Source organism: Drosophila teissieri, chromosome 3R, assembly GCF_016746235.2.
Source record: "Drosophila teissieri strain GT53w chromosome 3R, Prin_Dtei_1.1, whole genome shotgun sequence".
Classification (NCBI taxonomy): Eukaryota; Metazoa; Arthropoda; class Insecta; order Diptera; family Drosophilidae; genus Drosophila; species Drosophila teissieri.
In genome coordinates, this window is record NC_053032.1 from 18,788,320 (window position 1) to 18,806,930 (window position 18,611).

The 18,611-nt window shown below is 41.5% G+C and overlaps 2 protein-coding genes across 3 annotated transcripts; both read left to right on the forward strand.

Annotated features, from left to right (window-relative positions):
• The first annotated feature begins 1,518 nt into the window (after positions 1-1,518).
• Positions 1,519-13,916, forward strand: LOC122620666 (tachykinin-like peptides receptor 86C). 2 transcript variants are annotated; one of them, XM_043798249.1, is made up of 8 exons: positions 1,519-1,700; positions 10,137-10,282; positions 10,483-10,696; positions 10,772-10,906; positions 12,681-12,761; positions 12,814-13,161; positions 13,340-13,458; positions 13,621-13,916. In XM_043798249.1, exons 1-8 carry the CDS (start codon positions 1,519-1,521, stop codon positions 13,914-13,916), a joined length of 1,521 nt encoding a protein of 506 aa, XP_043654184.1. The 2 variants fall into 2 exon arrangements, with proteins under 2 accessions (XP_043654184.1, XP_043654183.1); XM_043798248.1 differs by having other exon boundaries at positions 13,340-13,916.
• Positions 13,917-16,092: 2,176 nt separating this feature from the next.
• Positions 16,093-16,751, forward strand: LOC122621334 (mitochondrial import receptor subunit TOM20 homolog). The gene has a single exon (XM_043799169.1). The coding sequence runs from the start codon at positions 16,229-16,231 to the stop codon at positions 16,673-16,675; it is 447 nt and encodes a 148-aa protein (XP_043655104.1). The 5' UTR covers positions 16,093-16,228; the 3' UTR covers positions 16,676-16,751.
• The last annotated feature ends 1,860 nt before the right edge of the window (positions 16,752-18,611 follow it).

The window sequence follows — 18,611 nt, forward strand, 5'->3', positions numbered from 1 at the left end:
AGCTGAACAAGCTGTTTTTAGTGGATTTTGAAGTTTCTACAATGAAAATGGCAACTTAGTAAACGTTCTCTGATTTACTTTTAGCCAACAATCAAGAAAGTTCAGGAAGCCTAAGGTAACATCTTGTTTTCTGACAAGAGTTTTAAGAGTTCTTCTAAAGCTGCCATTATTAGAAAGAGGTATTTTATTAAAAGGACGAAGGGTAAAGCATAGCATAGAAAATTACTTTGAAAAACGAAATTACGCCAATTTTTTTAAGAATATTATTTGAACGTATTAGTACTGATTTTTCATTCTGACACAATTTAGGACTTGCTATAAAAACATATCCCGCAACATGTTGCCAGCAGAGTAATGTTGCTAGGTTCTCTCAACAGGTATGTTTCCAGCCTTTCGGTTGCGTTAGTGTGCGTGCCGACTGGCCTGTGGAGATGGTAGAGGCAGCGACGACGGCGTCGACGTCGGCAGAAGGACCCTGCAGAATTGGTATTTTCATCCATTTTCATGCAAAGCAGTCAGTCGGCGGCGGCACTTGCAGCGCTAAGGACACGCGCAGCACAGAGAGCGGAAACTCGGGCGCCATTTCAAGAATTTAACAGTGTTGCCAACTAACGGTGTTTTCGTAGTGTGTGCGTGTGGGCGTACTGCCACTGTGTGGGTGTTGTGGTTGTTTTAAGCCTGCGAAAAGCGCAATGAAAAATAGTGGCCAAAAAAAGGGGCTACAAAGTGTGCAAAAAGTTTGTAATGCAAACACAAGTGGGATGCACATATGTGCACTATTGTGATTTAATAAATTCAATTTAAATGCTATTTATAACATCAAATTGTGCGACAATTTTAGTAACATGTGATTAAGAGCTATCTTTTTTGTGCCCATGGAGTATAAATAGAAATGGTTTCTGAAAAAAAGAGCTTCATTCAAAAGTGAAATGCAGATTATGGTTTTATTAGTTCGTAAACGTGTGGATACGTGTGAATAATAATTGAATCAAATTAAAAGGATAAATGAAGTGAAACAATATGAATACATTTAACCCTTTTATGAAATAAAATAAATTTGTGTATTATTCCTAATTGATTGCGATAACGAGTTGAATTGATAAGCTATAGTAATACAAATAACAGATTTAACAAAATTTACTTAGAATCCATGTGCATTTAAACATCATAAAATTTACTTAAGCACTTAAACTTGTTTGCAAGGTTGCAAGGTTGACAGTTTGGTGACCAAATGGCCACATGCAGTGTTGAACGCAACTCGTCCTTGACCAGCGGCCAAAATTAAAAGTGTATTGCATGTGGCTGGCAGTTCAAAGGAAATAAAAAGGAAATCTCCTTGGAAAACGCGCCACAAAAGAGGATCAACTGAAAGCGCAGCATTTACGAAGAAATTAAGAGTCAGCTGCCGGTGGAAATCCGTCGTTTCAATGGTTTCTATGGCGCTGCGTTATTAAATGTGGCATAAGTGCAGTGGGATCATTACGGAAACCAACGTCTATCCTGATTACAGACTGCAAAATGTCGGAGATTGTGGACACCGAGCTGCTGGTCAACTGCACCATCCTCGCCGTCCGGCGATTCGAGCTGAATAGCATTGTGAACACCACGCTCCTGGGCAGTCTCAACAGAACCGAGGTGGTCAGCCTCTTGTCCAGCATTATCGACAATCGGGATAATCTCGAGAGCATCAACGAGGCCAAGTGAGTGGGCAGCAAATGCTGAGTCCTTTTATTTAGCCTTCCAGGTACTTTGACTCCTCGCTCGCGTGCGTCCTTTATTTATTTGCGCCGAGATCTTCCAGCAGCGCCCCCACAAAGTTATGCAAATTAAACGGTAGAGTTAAGAGCGTTTCGCGGAAGCAGTCGGTTTTCCCTGATGAGGGCCAACTGATTACTCGCGGCGAGGGCTTAAATTGAATAAAGTTTCGCGGGTCTGGCAGCTGATAAACGTGTTTGGCGTTCGTCCAGTTAAAACGGTGCACTCGGACTAAGAAGGATCGCAATAAAAATAGATTTAATATTAGACACTCCTGCAACTTTTATTATTCATCGTCTTTTTGTTGAGTGTGGTTTTGGCAGAGTAAACATTCTTAGTCCAAAATCTTGGAAGCCCTAACTTTAGCAGAGTTTAATTTGTGTACATTTGTTTAGGCGAAATCTGATTGCTTTTGAAAATATATCCATAGTCACGCTTATTCCATGAATGTTTTAAGCACACGCAATCTTGAATACCGAAAATAAATCGTGGTTTCCACACTTAATAGCCATTAGTTAATTTTCAATTATAAATTACATATGCTGCATGTTTGGCACTTTAATGAAATTTCAAATGGGTTTCATTGTGTAATTAAATTTTATCTGCAAATTACTTATGCTTTATTTAAAAGCGGGGACAAAGGAATGGCTCAAATAATAATAAGTTTATAATATTTATAAGGTTATTATTTAATTTTTTTTAATTTCGCCTACAGTTTCTAAAGAGAAAGTGGTTATTAGATAATGACAGCTTAATTAAAAACAGATTCTATAGCTTTAATAGCTTTTTATTATTATTATTTTACAACCGCTAACCGCAATGTCATTAAAATTATGTTAACTGATTGGAAATTATTGGTTAGTTGTCAAACACCACACTTTGGTTAAATAAGTTCAGCATATAATCAGTTTAAATGAACGAGATTTTGGGGTCTGTGGTAATTGAATAGATGATTAGCTTGTGAAGGAGTTGGCAAAGCCAAATATAATGCGTTGTTGGTTCGTTTTAATCAGGGCAATTATTTCAGTTGACCAAGAACTTAAACCGCGTGTACTATAAATACCCGCGATTTCATTCGTACCGAAAGCTCACCACAAAGTATAATTAATGACTGGCCGCAATTGCGACTATTGCGTAATAACTCAAAAGTTTGGTCCGAAACGAAAATAATAAAAAGAAAGGGCAATCGTTGAAAGTGCCAGCCGGGGGATAAATATTCACTCGACTTCACCTTTAACGCCTTTAATCAGCGAGGGATTTCTGCCTCTTTTGGAACTGGTTAATTAAACGCTTAAACTGTTTTTCAGCCTCATTACAGGAGCTTTTGTTTTCACTGAAAGTCCTTTAATTGTTTATTGACGGAAAATTCAGGAGGAGATGAAGTTGTTTATGCTTTCATTTTGCTTTATTGTCCCACAACAGTCTTTGCAAACTGGCTGATAGCTAAAAGTTTGTGGGAAAAGTTTATGTACGGATTTAAAAGTTATGACATGTTTGATAAAGAACCTATTCTAAATTTCTAAAGCTAAATTAATAGACGGGTTTTAATTTTCACGAAAATATATATCGTTTACCGCACAACTTCTTCTTTCAAATTGCACATCATTCGCCATGGCGCTTTGAGCTTCAATTAAAACGCTTCTACGAAATGTCTGACAACTACTGCATAACGGTGTGGGTTCTGGAGAAATGTTTTTGATTAGCGGTTTTGTTTTAGAGAACAAAGTAAGAAATTGCCTTAAACTTAATGCTATAACTGGGAATACAGTTTAGCAGAATATTTAAAATTTAAACGTAAAGTGGTCAGGGCTTCTCACCCATAATTTGCAATTTAATGTAATTTTCTCCCCTGCAAATTCCATTGTAATTGCTTCCTTTTAGTTCTGAACAGCCAAGTGCCACAATAAGCTGAAAGGACTCATTCACACACACACGTTTACTAATTGCTTTCCACTCTAACATCCTGTTTTGGGTGACAAACTACTCGTAAAAGGGGAAAATAGCGAAAAAATAATTAAATTCCAACAAATGCAAAGCCCTCTGCTGGCCACCCAAACTAAATCCTCGAAAAACTTTGACACAAACAAAACGACCTTCCAAATGTTGTTCGATGTTCTATATTTGGCCCGTAAGCCTCGAGGTTTAATGCTCTTTGTGAAAGAGAAAGTAAGTAAAAGTGGAATTGTGCACAGCTAGAAAAAGGGGTAACCCCTGACCCTTTTTATTGTAGGTGCTTGCCAGACGTGCCAATTGAACAATCCCAATATACAATCGTCGAATATAAATCCACTTTGGCGACTGCTGCTGCCAATAACATGTTCTCCACTAGTTGTGTAAAAAATGTGGTACAAAGAAAATTGTTTACTGTGTATGTCCTTTGTTTATGTGCGGGCATTTGAGCAGGTGAATTGCCTGCCGCTTGTCTCGGGTTAAGCTCATTATGTTTGCTTCAATCAGAGCAAATGTTTCGGACTGTTCCCATGGATTATTGATGGAAGGAACTTGACAGCTTCGCATTCGCCTTCGCCACGCGTATGGGATTTGCCCACATTGTCCACACACTTCAGTGCGCGTCAGCATCCCACGCTGCGTATACGCAATGTCGTAGTATATTACAAACCGATGGAATGGCTTGCTTGAGTCGATTTAAAGAGATCGCATCCTTTCGAATTTGATGTTTATGGCGCTTCGTACGCTTATTGATTTTGATACTTGCCCAACGATAACAGCACAGCACAACAAAGGACACACGACATTAGTCCATATCCTGACTGCTTGTTTGTTGTAGCTGCTGTTGCTGTCCATCGGGACCTTGGCATTTTTATGGCCAGACTCAAATCCAATCAGAATGGATGGCCCACATAAAAACAAGAAGTGTTCTCCGATATTGGCGAGCATCGAATTTCGAATGCTTTACCCAAAATTAGAGTAGATGGTGCTTAAAAAAGAGATCAGATAGCGGCAGCGGAAATGTGAGTTTTCTGTAATTTTATCGATTTTACAGTAATAAAAGTAGGGAATTATAAAGAGTAATATAAATCCGAAAGCGTTTTGATTAAGGACCATATGCTGATACTTATACGGTTTTTGTAATTTTTCCTCGTTACTTAGTATTCTGCGGGGATGAAAACCCAGCCAGTTACAAAATCCCTCTAAACTGTGTCATTTATCTGGCCAAGACAAAAGTGGCTCATGTAGCCAGCTTGTTTAGCTGAGGAAACCCTTCGAGACGCCACGAACTGTGACATTCCGTAGGAAATTCGAAAGAAATGGTTTGGATTAGAAATGGTTCGGAACGGAGGAATAGGGAGTCCGGAAGGAGGATTCCTTGCCTCGCAGTCGGGTAGAGTTTGTTTATGCGTATTCATCGATGGCTAAGCCCCAGCTCAGTAGAAATGGCTACGGGGCCTAGGAATGGATTTCGAGCAAATAATGTTGGCCATTTCGAGGAGAGTGGACGAGAGAAGCGTAAGCTGCACAAGTTGAGTAATTTGCATATGACAAATTTTTCAATTACCTTTTTCTCGCCAAACATAAAACAAGTCCCCAGTGCGGATGGGGATTTTCAATCAGTGGGCGAGGGTGAGGGTGAGGGTGAGGAGAGGGCAACATTAATACAGCACGCAAGGCCAATGAAACAGATATTCGGACAGGGGCATGAAAATTTAATGGCCACTCCATGGCAAACAACATGAACAGTTTCATTTACGCATTGTCCTGCCACCATCGTCATCAACACTCTCGATTGCTCTGTCAAGTGCATTTCTGCAGCACACAGAATTTGGTGGCAGCAACTGGGGGCAGGCGGGAAATTGAGGGACATGTGAAGCACCCGCGTTCATAAATTCTGAAATTAAAAATGGCCTCATTTGCGAAGCGTGTCGAAATTCAAGTGACTGCAGCCCCACTTTAAGCACGCATTGTTTTTGTCCGCTCGACGATGATGATTTTGGGGTGCGGATTGGAAAGGTGCGTGTGATAGCCTCCATTTGTCAGGCATCGATGAGCATTCGACCCAACTTATCTTCTGCCTTCGACACCACAAGAGCAAGGACAACACTGAGCAAAACATTTTCTGTCCAGACTGTTGTTTTCTGCTTAGAACCAATGTGTTATTTTCTCGCATCAAAACACTTACTTTTGCCAGAAGCGAGCATTCTTACAATGAATTTAAATATATAAATTTCAATGTATTTACTTAGAAGAAAACCAATTACCGAGCACTTATAAGCCACCCTGAAAGTCACTTCGGCGCGCCGGCTTATTAGTATTTCACCAACTGTATGCAGAAAGCCTTAAAACTACGTGACACTTGCAGTTCCGCAACTTTACCGACTTTCCTACTTTCGCAACTGCCGTTGGCAGCAGAAGTTATCGCCCCGAACTATAAACACACGGTGGGCCAACTTGCAACCTGCGTGCGGCATGCCCAATGAGGTCCTTGCCGAGTACTTGGGACCTTCGTCTACCCTGCTTTCCGCCATCTCAACTGTGCAGTAACCGAAAAGGACACCCAAAGGAACCACAGAGCCAGGGAGCCAGGGAGCCAAGGAACCAGAGACATGGCAACCAGAGAACCAGACACAAATATATAGCTAGGGAAATAAAGTAGCCGCAAGACCGCCAATTTGGGTTGCATTGCCCGGTTCGTCATGCATAAAATATTCAGTGGAATATAATAAAGAGCGAAATGCGAATGCGAAACATGTTAGCTGAAGCGGCTCCAAGGAACTACATAGTGCGCAAATTGCCAGGACGTCAAACGGAGGTTACAGTGGGCTGAGACCCCCAGGAGGCTCTAAAAGGGGGTCGACGACTATTAGCCGAGTTAATGTGGGTAACTCACCTTCCTGAGTGCGACGATAAACTCGTCTAACTGCCACATAATGACGGGCAATTTGCTGGCGCCCCCCGCGAACAGGAAATTACGAAAGGGTAAACTATAATCGATGATAATTTCTTTAATTTGTCTAATTAACTCGGAAAACTCAATTCATTCTGCTGCGATTTGACAGGAGAGAAAATTAAAAAGTGCTTATTAAAAGCCTAGATTTTAGTAATAGCGTACAAATTAGTTATGTTAATTTCCACCAAATGCTGCTCATGAATAATATTTGAAATCTTTTCTCTATTGTTTGCAATAATAGCTCATTGATTTAAATTAATAACCGCCATTTATCACCCAGCAAAGGTCATTATTTAAACATAAGGCCAAATCAGTTGAGCGGAAGTCTGTGATGGTAGAAATGGATGGATGCACTCACATGTGGACAGAGTAAACAACTGCAAATTCAAATAAAAAGAAATAGCGCAAAAAAATTATGTTTGGCACACGTATTGATTCTGTGACTTTCGTGGAAAAGCCACTCGAAATTCTTTCACTTTAACGAATCAAAGCAGCTGACACTTTTGGGACTTTTGCGGAAGCAATCAAACAATAAAAAAAAAGTCGAATTCCCTGCCTGCCAAATGCGCTGCACAATTTTTAAGGAATTTGCGGAATTTGTTCCAACGAAAATTTGCATACTCAGGGCCAAATATATAACGGCAGTCGAGCGATGCCAACTTTGCGCAGTTATACTGCCAAAATCGCCGGGGGAAAATTGCGCTGTCATTAGGCGAATTTCTAGTGAGCGGCACAAAAATTATAAGTGTGCACGGAAGTACAGAGTAAAAAACTTACCAACGGATGTAATTAGTTCACTTCTGATGGCCAAACACTTCCGTCCATGAATAATGATTACTTTAATAACAGGAACAAACTGAAGTTTAGCACGGATTTACAATAGCATTAAACCTAATTAGGCGGCCATAAAGGAAGCAGGGCAGGAAAGAAAAAATACAAATTACGTTTATCAAGTTAAATTTGCTTAAATTAGGCTGAAAACGTACACCATCCGAGGCGGGACTCGTCCTGCCTCCTTTGTTGTTTGTTATCCTGGTGCTCTAAAAGTCAGCTGCAATGGCGGGAGACCATAAATCTGCTGGGAACTTTTTGCCCGTATTTGTGAAAAGTGAAAAGTTCCTCAGACAACAGCAATTATCATAATTGGAAAAACAACCGAACGTAGGGAAGCTCAAAAAAGTGTGCACCTTTTTTTTTAATTTAAAGGTGGCTGCGTTTGTTTGTCATATTTAAAGGAATTTAATCATTATGCAAATGCAAATTGAAAAAATATTCGCAAATTCTGTGCAAATTTCACGTGCACTGAGGCATTTAAAATGCGTGCATAATTTCATTTTAATGAAATGAAAATGCTAATTATAGCCCATTTGAATTTGTACATATTAATTACGAGTACATCTAAAACTTGGTAATGGCAGCCCAATAGCACTCACTGTATGTAAACAAATTTAGCCAAAATGTCAGTTTTATATTTTCGGGAATTACATCGTGCCCATTTAATGTTGATTATGGGTCATTGTTACGAGTATGTGGGCTTTGTGTGTATGTAATTAATGGAGTTCTTGTTTGCTTGTGCGAATCGCAAAATATCTAATTAAATGTGAAATCGATAGTCGAATCGCAAATAAATACTTCGAATGTAATGCGATACGTGTATCACAGGCCAGCCTGCAAAAACAAAACCAAGTTAGCCATCTGTAAGCAGATTTATGGCCAACCGAACTTGTTATATGAAACGTCGATAATTTTGTGAAGAGCTCTTAGCATATGCGTTGAATTCAGACTGAATGAAATTAAATTCAGCTTAGTTAGTTAAGGTTTTGTACGGAAGTAAATAACTAATTCATTTATAATATCTTTAGCAAGAAAATTCCGACTTTAAGTATGATTACAGGTGTAGGTGAATCAGATGGCAAAAAGTGATCCTTTTTGTATACACGTGTGCATACACACAATATTTTCACCAATTTGGTTTAGCCACTTCACAGTTCAACAAAATACTGACCAGAATGTCAATATTGGATATATGAACAAATGTGGCAATATGGTAAACTGCAGCTAACCAACTGGGCGGAAAGTTTGACAACATTCGCAACTGAAAAAAAACAGTAAAAACTGCAAAAATTGTTTGAAAATTTGAAAGTTTTAGAGCTAAATGTTTGGCAATTCAATTTCATCCGTTTTGCGGGTGCTTAATTGGGAACCGCGGAACCCAAATTATTTAGATTTAATGTGGGTTAGACAAAAGTATTTTGTGGGTCGAACAATATCAATCAATCAGGGCATCAATCATGGTTAGACAAAGTGGGCAAATTTGATGCCTGAGAGACAACTGGCAATAGAAATGAAAATGGAAGAATGTGAACAATTCGCTTATTGAATTTTCGCTGGAATTGTGTCTGCTGCATTTTGAGCAGGGTGGTAAAAATAGAAATGGGAAAGCAGGCGAGGCACGGCTCATTGATATTGCGCATACGCCCTGTGGCGCCCAGACAAAAGCCACCGACGACTGGCCACGGAAGTCGAGTGAACATGGTCGGTGGATATGGATGGCCGGGACAATAATCGAACAAGGTTCCTCTAATTAATAGGATTTACCATTCATTCAACTACTGGCTAATGGCTAATCAAAAGGAAGCTCCACAACCAACGAGCCAATGACAAAGACACCCCTCGAAATAATTAGCGACATGTTCATCGCATCACAAGTCCTGCTGCCGTGATTAGCATAATGCCTGATATGATAATCGGATCCCCAGTTCCAGCTCCATGGATCCAGACCCCATGGATCCTCCTCCGCTCCAGCTCGTGTCCTCTGGCCAACGGATGTCGGTCCAATGAAATTACAGCACATTTTCTGCTACATAGTTCTGCTGCTGCTTCCATATCGATAAGGATGCTTCTTTTGTGGCAAGCTTCCTTTAAGAATTTTTCGCCAAGCTTTTGCTTCATTGATTTCTTATTGTTATTGTTGAGGCGAGGACGAGCTCGCAGTTGTGAAGCGGTTTGCCAAATCACAAAGTTTCAGGCAGTCTGTGATTGAATTTCCAAATATTGTTTGCCCTGAAGGGTGGCGAGAAAACTTAAATTTAAGATGGGTATTCTTCAAAGGCATTTCCTCTGCAAAATATGCCATTAAGTTAAGAAGTAAGCAATCCCTGGGACTTATTTCAATTGAATTAAGGCTTTGAGCTTGGTGCAGTATAGTCGAAATTCCGTGAACAGAATGTCCGAAAAGAACAAACATAAAAGTGCTAGTCATAGAGATATCTTCACTATCATTCACTCACTTATCCGTAAGGGTACTTTACCCCTTAGAAAGTATCTAATATCTAAGAGGCACTTTTTGCTTTAGAAAATATTTTTACACCATCGACATGGCTTCCTCTTGAACAAAATAGCACTAGCTGCCTCTGGTTTTGCATTTTTCGAAATTTTGCAACACAAATTGAAGGATATTTTCGATTTTCCGCAGAGACTTTCTGACCGAGTGCCTGTTTCCATCGCCGACCAGACCGTACGAGTTGCCATGGGAGCAGAAAACGATTTGGGCCATCATTTTCGGCCTGATGATGTTTGTGGCCATCGCCGGCAATGGTATTGTTCTGTGGATCGTTACAGGTAAGCTTGCAAAAAAAAAATGCTGATTTAAAGCACTTTCCACAGGCACGTATACGCCGCAATGGCGATAGCCTTTCCTCTAATTTCCAGCATTTTTTTGTCTTGGCCATCACGTGTCTGCTTTGCCATTTCCCATTTTCTCGTTTCCCCGAGGCGTTCCCTCTAATCCCCTGCGTCTTTTTCGCCAAATGTCTCTGCAGGACATCGCAGCATGAGGACGGTCACAAATTACTTCCTGCTGAACCTGAGCATCGCCGACCTGCTGATGTCGTCGCTGAACTGCGTCTTCAACTTTATATTCATGCTGAACTCGGATTGGCCATTCGGTTCGATTTATTGCACAATCAACAATTTCGTGGCCAACGTCACGGTCTCCACATCGGTCTTCACGCTCGTGGCCATAAGTTTCGATAGGTGAGTATCGCCATCCTCCTCCACCAGCCACTTCTAATCGGTGCGTCGGCACATCCGCTTCCTGCCATCCTGCAGATACATCGCCATTGTGCATCCGCTGAAGCGCCGCACGTCGCGTCGGAAGGTGCGCATCATCCTGGTCCTCATCTGGGCACTCAGCTGTGTGTTGTCGGCGCCCTGTCTGCTCTACTCCAGCATCATGACCAAGCAGTAAGTGGGCGATTGGCTCCGAATCGAGGGCTTCTCTTAAGATAGGGTATTAGTAGGCTGATTAGCCGGTTGCCAAGCTGGAATCTCCTTAGAAGTCATTAGATTTAAGCTTTTAGCGAGCAGTGAGCTGAAAATGGGAAGCTATGTTAACATTCTAACATTAACCAGACATGTTGATATTTAAAATATAATATTTGAAACATGTTAAATAATTTAATATAATATTATTTAATTTGTAGAATTTACTGAATTTAATTTAAACCTACTCTATAATGAGAATAATGTTTGGTTCTAGGGTACTTTAAATTCGTTACCATAAAGTATGGTTTTCCCTTTGTTTCTGTTCGATCTGCGCGTGAAACACGAAACGCAATGCATAAACAAGTTTGTAAACCATGGCTTACGAGTTGGCCAGGTTCCCTGTGGAGTGGCAGGAGGAGCATCTCCCGCAGCTCCAGCTATCGATTTGAGAGGCCAAACAAATATAAAATGAAATTCCGCGCACCTATGCAGAATTACTTCCATATTTTCTTTATCACGCTCCCTATTTTCGGTCGTCCGTTTTCGGTGTTGATATAAGCATTCGCATCCATCTAAATCACCTTGTCGCCTCCGCTCCGACGGCTTCATTTGAATTTTACGCAAGTTCGCAACATTCGGGCGGTGAACGGCGTTTGGGTGTCCTGTTTAATAGAATTGAAGCATTTTTTATTTTAAGCCCTCAACAGGCGGGATAAAAGGTCTCCCGGGGTAACAGACTTCGGGCATAATAAAGATGGCAAGTTCATATATCAAATTGTGATAAAGAATAGTAAAGGCGAAGCTCAAGAGAGTCGAACGATGGCAAATTTTTACAAGAGCATATAAGGGGAGAGAAATGGGGGATATACTGCTGTATGGATATAATATATGCGTGTGACGATTTCATGGAAAGTGGAAAAAGCCAAATTGGATGAACGTTTTCGAAGAAACCCCCGGGGATATAGACTGCGAAAAGGCTGCGAGGCGTATGAACGCTGGAAAGTAAACCAGTCAAGCTCAGATTAGCCTCAAAGTAAATGTCAGAAAGTAAATGGATTCATTCCGCTAATAAGTTGGAATTCCTGAGAACCTACTTAGTAATTGGAGGAGGAAAGAATATTAATCAAAAATACAAATGACAGGATCTGCACATCAATTCTAATAGCATTACTAAATCCATTCATTATGAAGTTAACACTAGGGCGTGAAAATTCAAATCACGCAAAGCCTAAGTAGTATACCACAATTTTCCATTTGAATCAATCATTTTGGGTGCGAAAGGTACCCGCGATTTGTCCGAACGACCCTCCCGGGCACTTTTCACAATAATTGTTGGTCAAATGATGACCTGTCTGCCACACAACCAGTTGCCATAGCCGTGTTATTAATGGTCGGAAAAGTGCGGGTAAACAGACAGGTACTGGGGATTTTGGTGTGGACTCGAGTCAACAGCCCTTTTAAGTGCTCGACAATACTGCGCCATGAAAGACCTCATAATTTGGCAAATTAAGTTTTCAATTTGACGACGGGCCAAACGTGAAATTTGTCATGCTTGTAAAAGGCAGCCTCGTTTCCTCCATTTCCTCGGTGCTTAAAACTGGCGAAGTGTGAAACCTGACAGCTTTTTATGTTCGAGGGAAATGCGGGGTGTAATTAAATTATGAAATTTTGATTTATCAGATTGTGAAATTTGAATATTTAAGTGAATACTTTATTGGGGCCATGCTAACCTACTTAAATGGACCATTTGCAGCTATTACAATGGAAAATCGCGGACAGTTTGCTTCATGATGTGGCCAGATGGACGATATCCCACTTCAATGGCGGATTATGCGTAAGTATACAATTAATTTTTGGAATTTAAATCTATCATTATTGAATTGCAGATACAACCTGATCATCCTGGTGCTGACCTACGGCATTCCCATGATTGTGATGCTCATCTGCTACACCCTGATGGGTCGCGTCCTCTGGGGCAGCAGATCTATCGGCGAGAACACGGATCGCCAGATGGAGTCGATGAAGTCGAAGCGGAAGGTGGTCCGCATGTTCATCGCCATCGTGTCCATCTTCGCCATTTGCTGGCTGCCATATCACCTGTTCTTCATCTACGCCTACCACAACAACCAGGTGGCATCCACGAAGTACGTGCAGCACATGTATCTCGGTTTCTATTGGCTGGCCATGTCCAATGCCATGGTCAATCCGCTCATCTACTACTGGATGAATAAGAGGTAATTGGCGCTGAATAAGCGAATCAAATTAGGGAGAGAGATGAAAGCAATAGCAATCAGTCTGAAAACTGCTAATTAAAGTAAAGAAATTGGTAGTTTAACTTCTGTCCCATGTGCTTGAAGAATGAGAGTAATTAAAGGTGTTGATATATTTCCAAATTTATATTCTTGTTTCCAGGTTTCGGATGTACTTCCAGCGGATCATCTGCTGCTGTTGCGTGGGCCTCACCCGCCATCGATTCGACTCGCCGAAGAGCCGGCTGACGAACAAGAACAGCTCGCACCGGCACACAAGAGGTGGGTACACCGTCGCCCACTCGCTCCCCAACTCCTCCCCCCCAACCACCCAAACTATTTTGGCCGTCCTGGCCCAGCCTCAGACTCAGCCTCTGCCTCAGCCCAAGACTCAGTTGCTCTTGCCTTGCCACCACTCACCACATCCCACGCAACCTTCCGCAGCGGAGACCAAGAGTCAGTGGAAGCGCAGCACGATGGAGACGCAGATCCAGCAGGCGCCGGTCACCAGCTCTTGCCGGGATCAGCGCAGTGCACAGCAGCAGCAGCAGCCGCCTCCAGGAAGTGGAACCAATCGGGCGGCAGTGGAGTGCATCATGGAACGGCCGGCGGATGGGTCCAGTTCGCCGCTGTGCCTTTCGATCAACAACAGCATCGGCGAGCGGCAGCGCGTGAAAATCAAATACATCTCCTGTGACGAGGACAATAATCCCGTGGAGCTGAGTCCCAAGCAGCTGTGATGTTATCCCGATTTGTCCTGCCACTGGAACGAGTTGTGAATCCTCCTGGTCACCGCCTCCTTTCGCTGCGGGGGAAATGCAATTTGCCACTGCTTGCTCTACTCTGTACATATACTCACATTCGCAAAGAGATGAAACATGTTTGCATGGCAGGGTGGCTCGATTTCAAGTGAGAACTTTCCTTCTTCTTAAAGAACTTAATATTGACCATAAAATCTTTAGCCCCTGTGCGTAGCTAAGTAGAGTAGTTGCATTCTCAAAGAATTATGTTTTCGCTTTCAAAAAAACTGTATCTCTCTGCTTTGTGAATATTTCAGTTTAAGTTCCATTCATTCTATGCATTCCTGTAAATCGATCCACCCTAGTGCGAAAGTCAAAGTCGAATTTCCGGTTGTCAAAAGAAAATACTTCAGCTAGAAGGAAAAACTTACCAATAAATTGAATTTGTATGTATTTGTATAGAAGAATCTATCGACACTTTAACCATCGAAGAGCTGTAAGTTTTAACTGTTGTAAACATCTAGGCTAAGCCAAGTTTGTAAATACATTCTGTGTATAACTGATAACTGCATCTGCGTATATGTTGTGCTATTTGAGTAAAAGAATTACACGAGTCAAGGAATATCTCACTTTGAGTTGTTTTAATCGCACCCAATTATTTGAAGTACGCATTGTGGTCACCTATCGACATATATTAAATTGTTATTAAGTCGCAAGTCAAGTCAGCACTTCTATCAGATCAAATATTTAGTAATTGTTTGTCAATTAGAAACCATTGATATGTGGGCAGTAAACCGGGCTGTCCACAATTGTTAACAGCCCGTATAAAGTTGACCTCGGGGCTTGGCCATTCAGCTCAAGGGTTAGGTAAATATTTTAGCTGGAAATTGGAAATGAGCACTAAGATGGGATTAATTTGCTTGAATAAATACTAATTTTGCTGCAAAAGTGTGCTGTTAATATCATTAGAGCAATCCCAAAGGGGAATTTGCATTCCATTATTTTGGCAGTCGCATTATTTATGCAAAGCTGAGAGTCCAATTCCATTCAACCCACTTGCTCATGCACGAATTCATACTAATGTGGGTGTAGTTATTACTCAGATATGGCCAAAGGACTGGGTGGCGATGGGCGAAGGGTCTTTCAATGCCAATTCGCAAAAGGCGAATCCTTTCAAATACTCTCAAATCATATAATCTTCAGTCTTTTTCCCGCGTCATCCCATTCACCTTCTTTTCAGTAGTTCAATTTTAAGGGATTTCGCTTTTATTCATTCGAAAGCAAACAGAAGACGAGCTTCAATGGGGAACACATACTTGCATAATGGTAAGCGATTACAGAGTGTAATTGAAGCTCCAACCAGTTACAGAACCTAACCCCATCAAAACCCACTTGGGCCACATTCAACTATCTAATTGAATCACAAACAGTTTCATCGCAGGACATTCAGTATAAGGATGAAACTCAAACCCAAAAACAAGCCGAAATCAAATTCCAAACCAAAAACCAGACACCAGCGTACAGCTACATTTTTATTGCCCAGATTTGGCAGTTGGAGGAGAAAGAAGAAGGCAGAAAGCTGCGCTAATGCGTTAAATTGCTTGTTGCACAGTGAACTCCCAGTGAAATCGATGGACAGAGTTTTTTATTCGAGGTAATAGGATTTAATGGTTTTCGAGCTACGGGAACTGTAAGCGCCATTCGCTGAACAACCATTTGCATAATAAGATGATGTTTGTTGCGCAGTTGCCCCACTTGTCAGCCTCCTTTTGCATTGTCATGGCAGCCGCAAAAAAGGCTTTAACGATTGAAAAGGCAAACCGAAAATCAGTTGAAAAGATTCTATTACCATCCGTGTTCATATGGTACTTCGATTCCCTGGCAACAGACTGCGGCTAAATCCTGGGGTCACACCGCAAACAGTCGGGCAAGTTTGAGTGGTCTGACATCGAATTAGGTGGCTCATTTGCCAAGTATCACATCAAACTCAATGGTCATCGGTTCCCATGTACTCGTGGGTTTTAGAGCACTCTGTTATTGCCCTAATAAAGAGGTTATAATAGTAGACAATTTTTAAAAAAGAGTATATAAGTACACGATTCTGATACTGGAACTGTAACAGTAGCTGTATCCAGCCTTTCTAATCCAACTCCAATCATGTCAGTTTCGATATATCCATCAATCCACTTTCCAAAGTCTCAGAAAGAAAAACACATTCTTCAATACACAAGGGAGTGACCCGTTGTCCAGCTTTTGAGTGTTCAACAAGCAGAAACAGAGAAACAGAAAAACGTACAGAATTAAATTCGAAAATGATTGGAGTTTGGGGAACTTTCAAGGTGTTGGCTGCCATATCGGGCATGGTGTTCATGGGCTATTGCGTATATTTCGACAAACAGCGTCGCAGTGATCCGGATTTCAAGAGGAAGTTGCACGACCGCCGGACCCAACGGTCAGTCGCATCCGTGAAATCCCCGTCATCGGTGCCCGTGAACGAAAAGGACGTCGAAATGTACTTTATGACCCAGATCCACAAGGGCGAGGGCCTGATCACCAATGGCGACATTGAGGGCGGCGTGGAGCACCTAATCAACGCGATTCTCGTCTGCAGCCAGCCGGGAAAACTGCTGCAGGTGCTCCAGAACACCTTGCCCGTGGAGATCTTCACCATGATGCTGATCAAGATGCACGCCTACGAGGCCGCGGAGCGCAGCTCACCCGTTTTGGTGGAGGAGGAGGCTACCAGTGCCCTTGAATAGCCTCCGAAATATTCCAAAATTCACTTGTTTGAGAGATGCGCCTCTGGTAGCGAAATACATTTCTTTGGTTCACGTATGTCGGGCGAATACATTCAATGTACACTGGTATCTCGTTTTGTGCGTTGCCAGGGCCAACTTGCCCAGCAATTTGTGGAATGAGGCAACTTTACAGCCATTAGCCAAGTTGGCAAATTAATGACCTCGATTATAATGTCGAGCGTAATGTCTTGCCGTTTTATCTCCGTTTTCGTTTTTGGTGAGTGGAATTTCTTAGTCCGAATGAGCTGCTTTAAAGCAGCAGACAAGGTCTTTGTCTTATGGCACTTGTAGCCATGTCAACGGAATATTAAACTAAATCTAAACAAATTTGACCATATCTGTGGGTATGGAATTGTGGCACACCTGAATTAACAGAACACGTCTATTTCTCTTGGTTTATTGCCATCTAAATAGTCATGAAGTCCTAATTAACTCACCCATTCTAGCTTGAAAAATCACTGGGCTTATCAATTAAATTCCTAGCACAGATTTCATCCGACAATCGAGATTAGCATGACAATTGAGATGTGCGGCTAACTGCGTATCTGATGTCGATTGGCAAGGGTTGAATGCTCACTGAGCACGAACGAAGTATCCGACATCCCATTTCCGGCTTTGCAGCATTTGCATTTGCATGTGTGCCTAGTCATCTGTGTATATGTGTGTGTGTGTGTGTTTTGGCCAACAATGACAGGCAAACAAACTGGGCTTCGGGGAATTGCCTCCGTTGCTCAGCAGTCTGTGTGCATAATTTGCCGGGAATTCATACCCGTGAATTTGTCACCCGGACGCATGTGATTGATGGTCTTGTACTCCCGCCAATTGGCCAAACTGGCCGAAACGTCTTCTCCCTTTAAGCGGTCGTTTTGACCATTAGGGGCATCTTGTTTCTGTCTTGAAAGGCTGGAGAAATCTGGGAGCAAAAGTTAAACTAGGGACAAACAATGGGTCATTCATCTGCATATACATTTAAGCCCTGTCAAACACTTTCTTGGGTCATCAATAAATGGCATATAAACTTGGTTAAAACAAATGATATGAAATACATAAATACAAATGCAGTTAAATATATAAAATCTAGTTCTGCAAGTCTCTTCACTAACCGTTTTATAGTGTGCTTAAGGCTGAAATTGAAAGCAAACAATCTTTTAGCGCCCTTTGCCAGCATTTAATGAGTGGAAAGTTCGACTGATACCCGTCCGATTCAAGTTGCCATTGACTGTAATTACCTAATGACCTTTTGCGGTGCTCTCCCTTGCTGCCAGCCATTGTTCAGTAATTACCACATAAAATAGACAGACGAACGGACGGCGAACGGCAGCTTTGTTGCCCGGCACTAATTTTCAGGCTAAACATCGGGCAATAATGATTTTTGCTTTGAAGCAGTCTGGCATCAAAGATTTGGCCCAAGAGCGACGGCTAATTCAATAAAACTCCTGGCAGAATACTAAGCAGGAATATCTAGGCTGAGAACAGTGCCGTGCTCAATTAGACCATCGCATTTGGAATACTGGCGAATTAAGAGAAGGTAATTGACCTTCCGTTAGTTCATCTCGCAAGTTCCGCTGAAAGAAATCAATATAAATCATTTTGGCGAACGTCAGCATTTCATTAATGTAATTGATTAAGTTTTTTTAATTCCTGTATATTTGCATGTATTTGCTGTCGTTTTATTAACAGCTGATTTCTTTTCGAATTCGATGAGATTGCCATTAGCAAAAAGAAATTAATTGGGCTCACAAGTATCACTGAAAGACAAGTGTGCATTGAGACTGAGACAAATTAATTATTAAATAAAATAATTGTAAGAGAAACTGATCTGTTCAACTACAAGTTTTATTTTCATTGTAAATTAGACAGATCGATTTATTAGATTTATTTTTCGTTTCCACGTTTA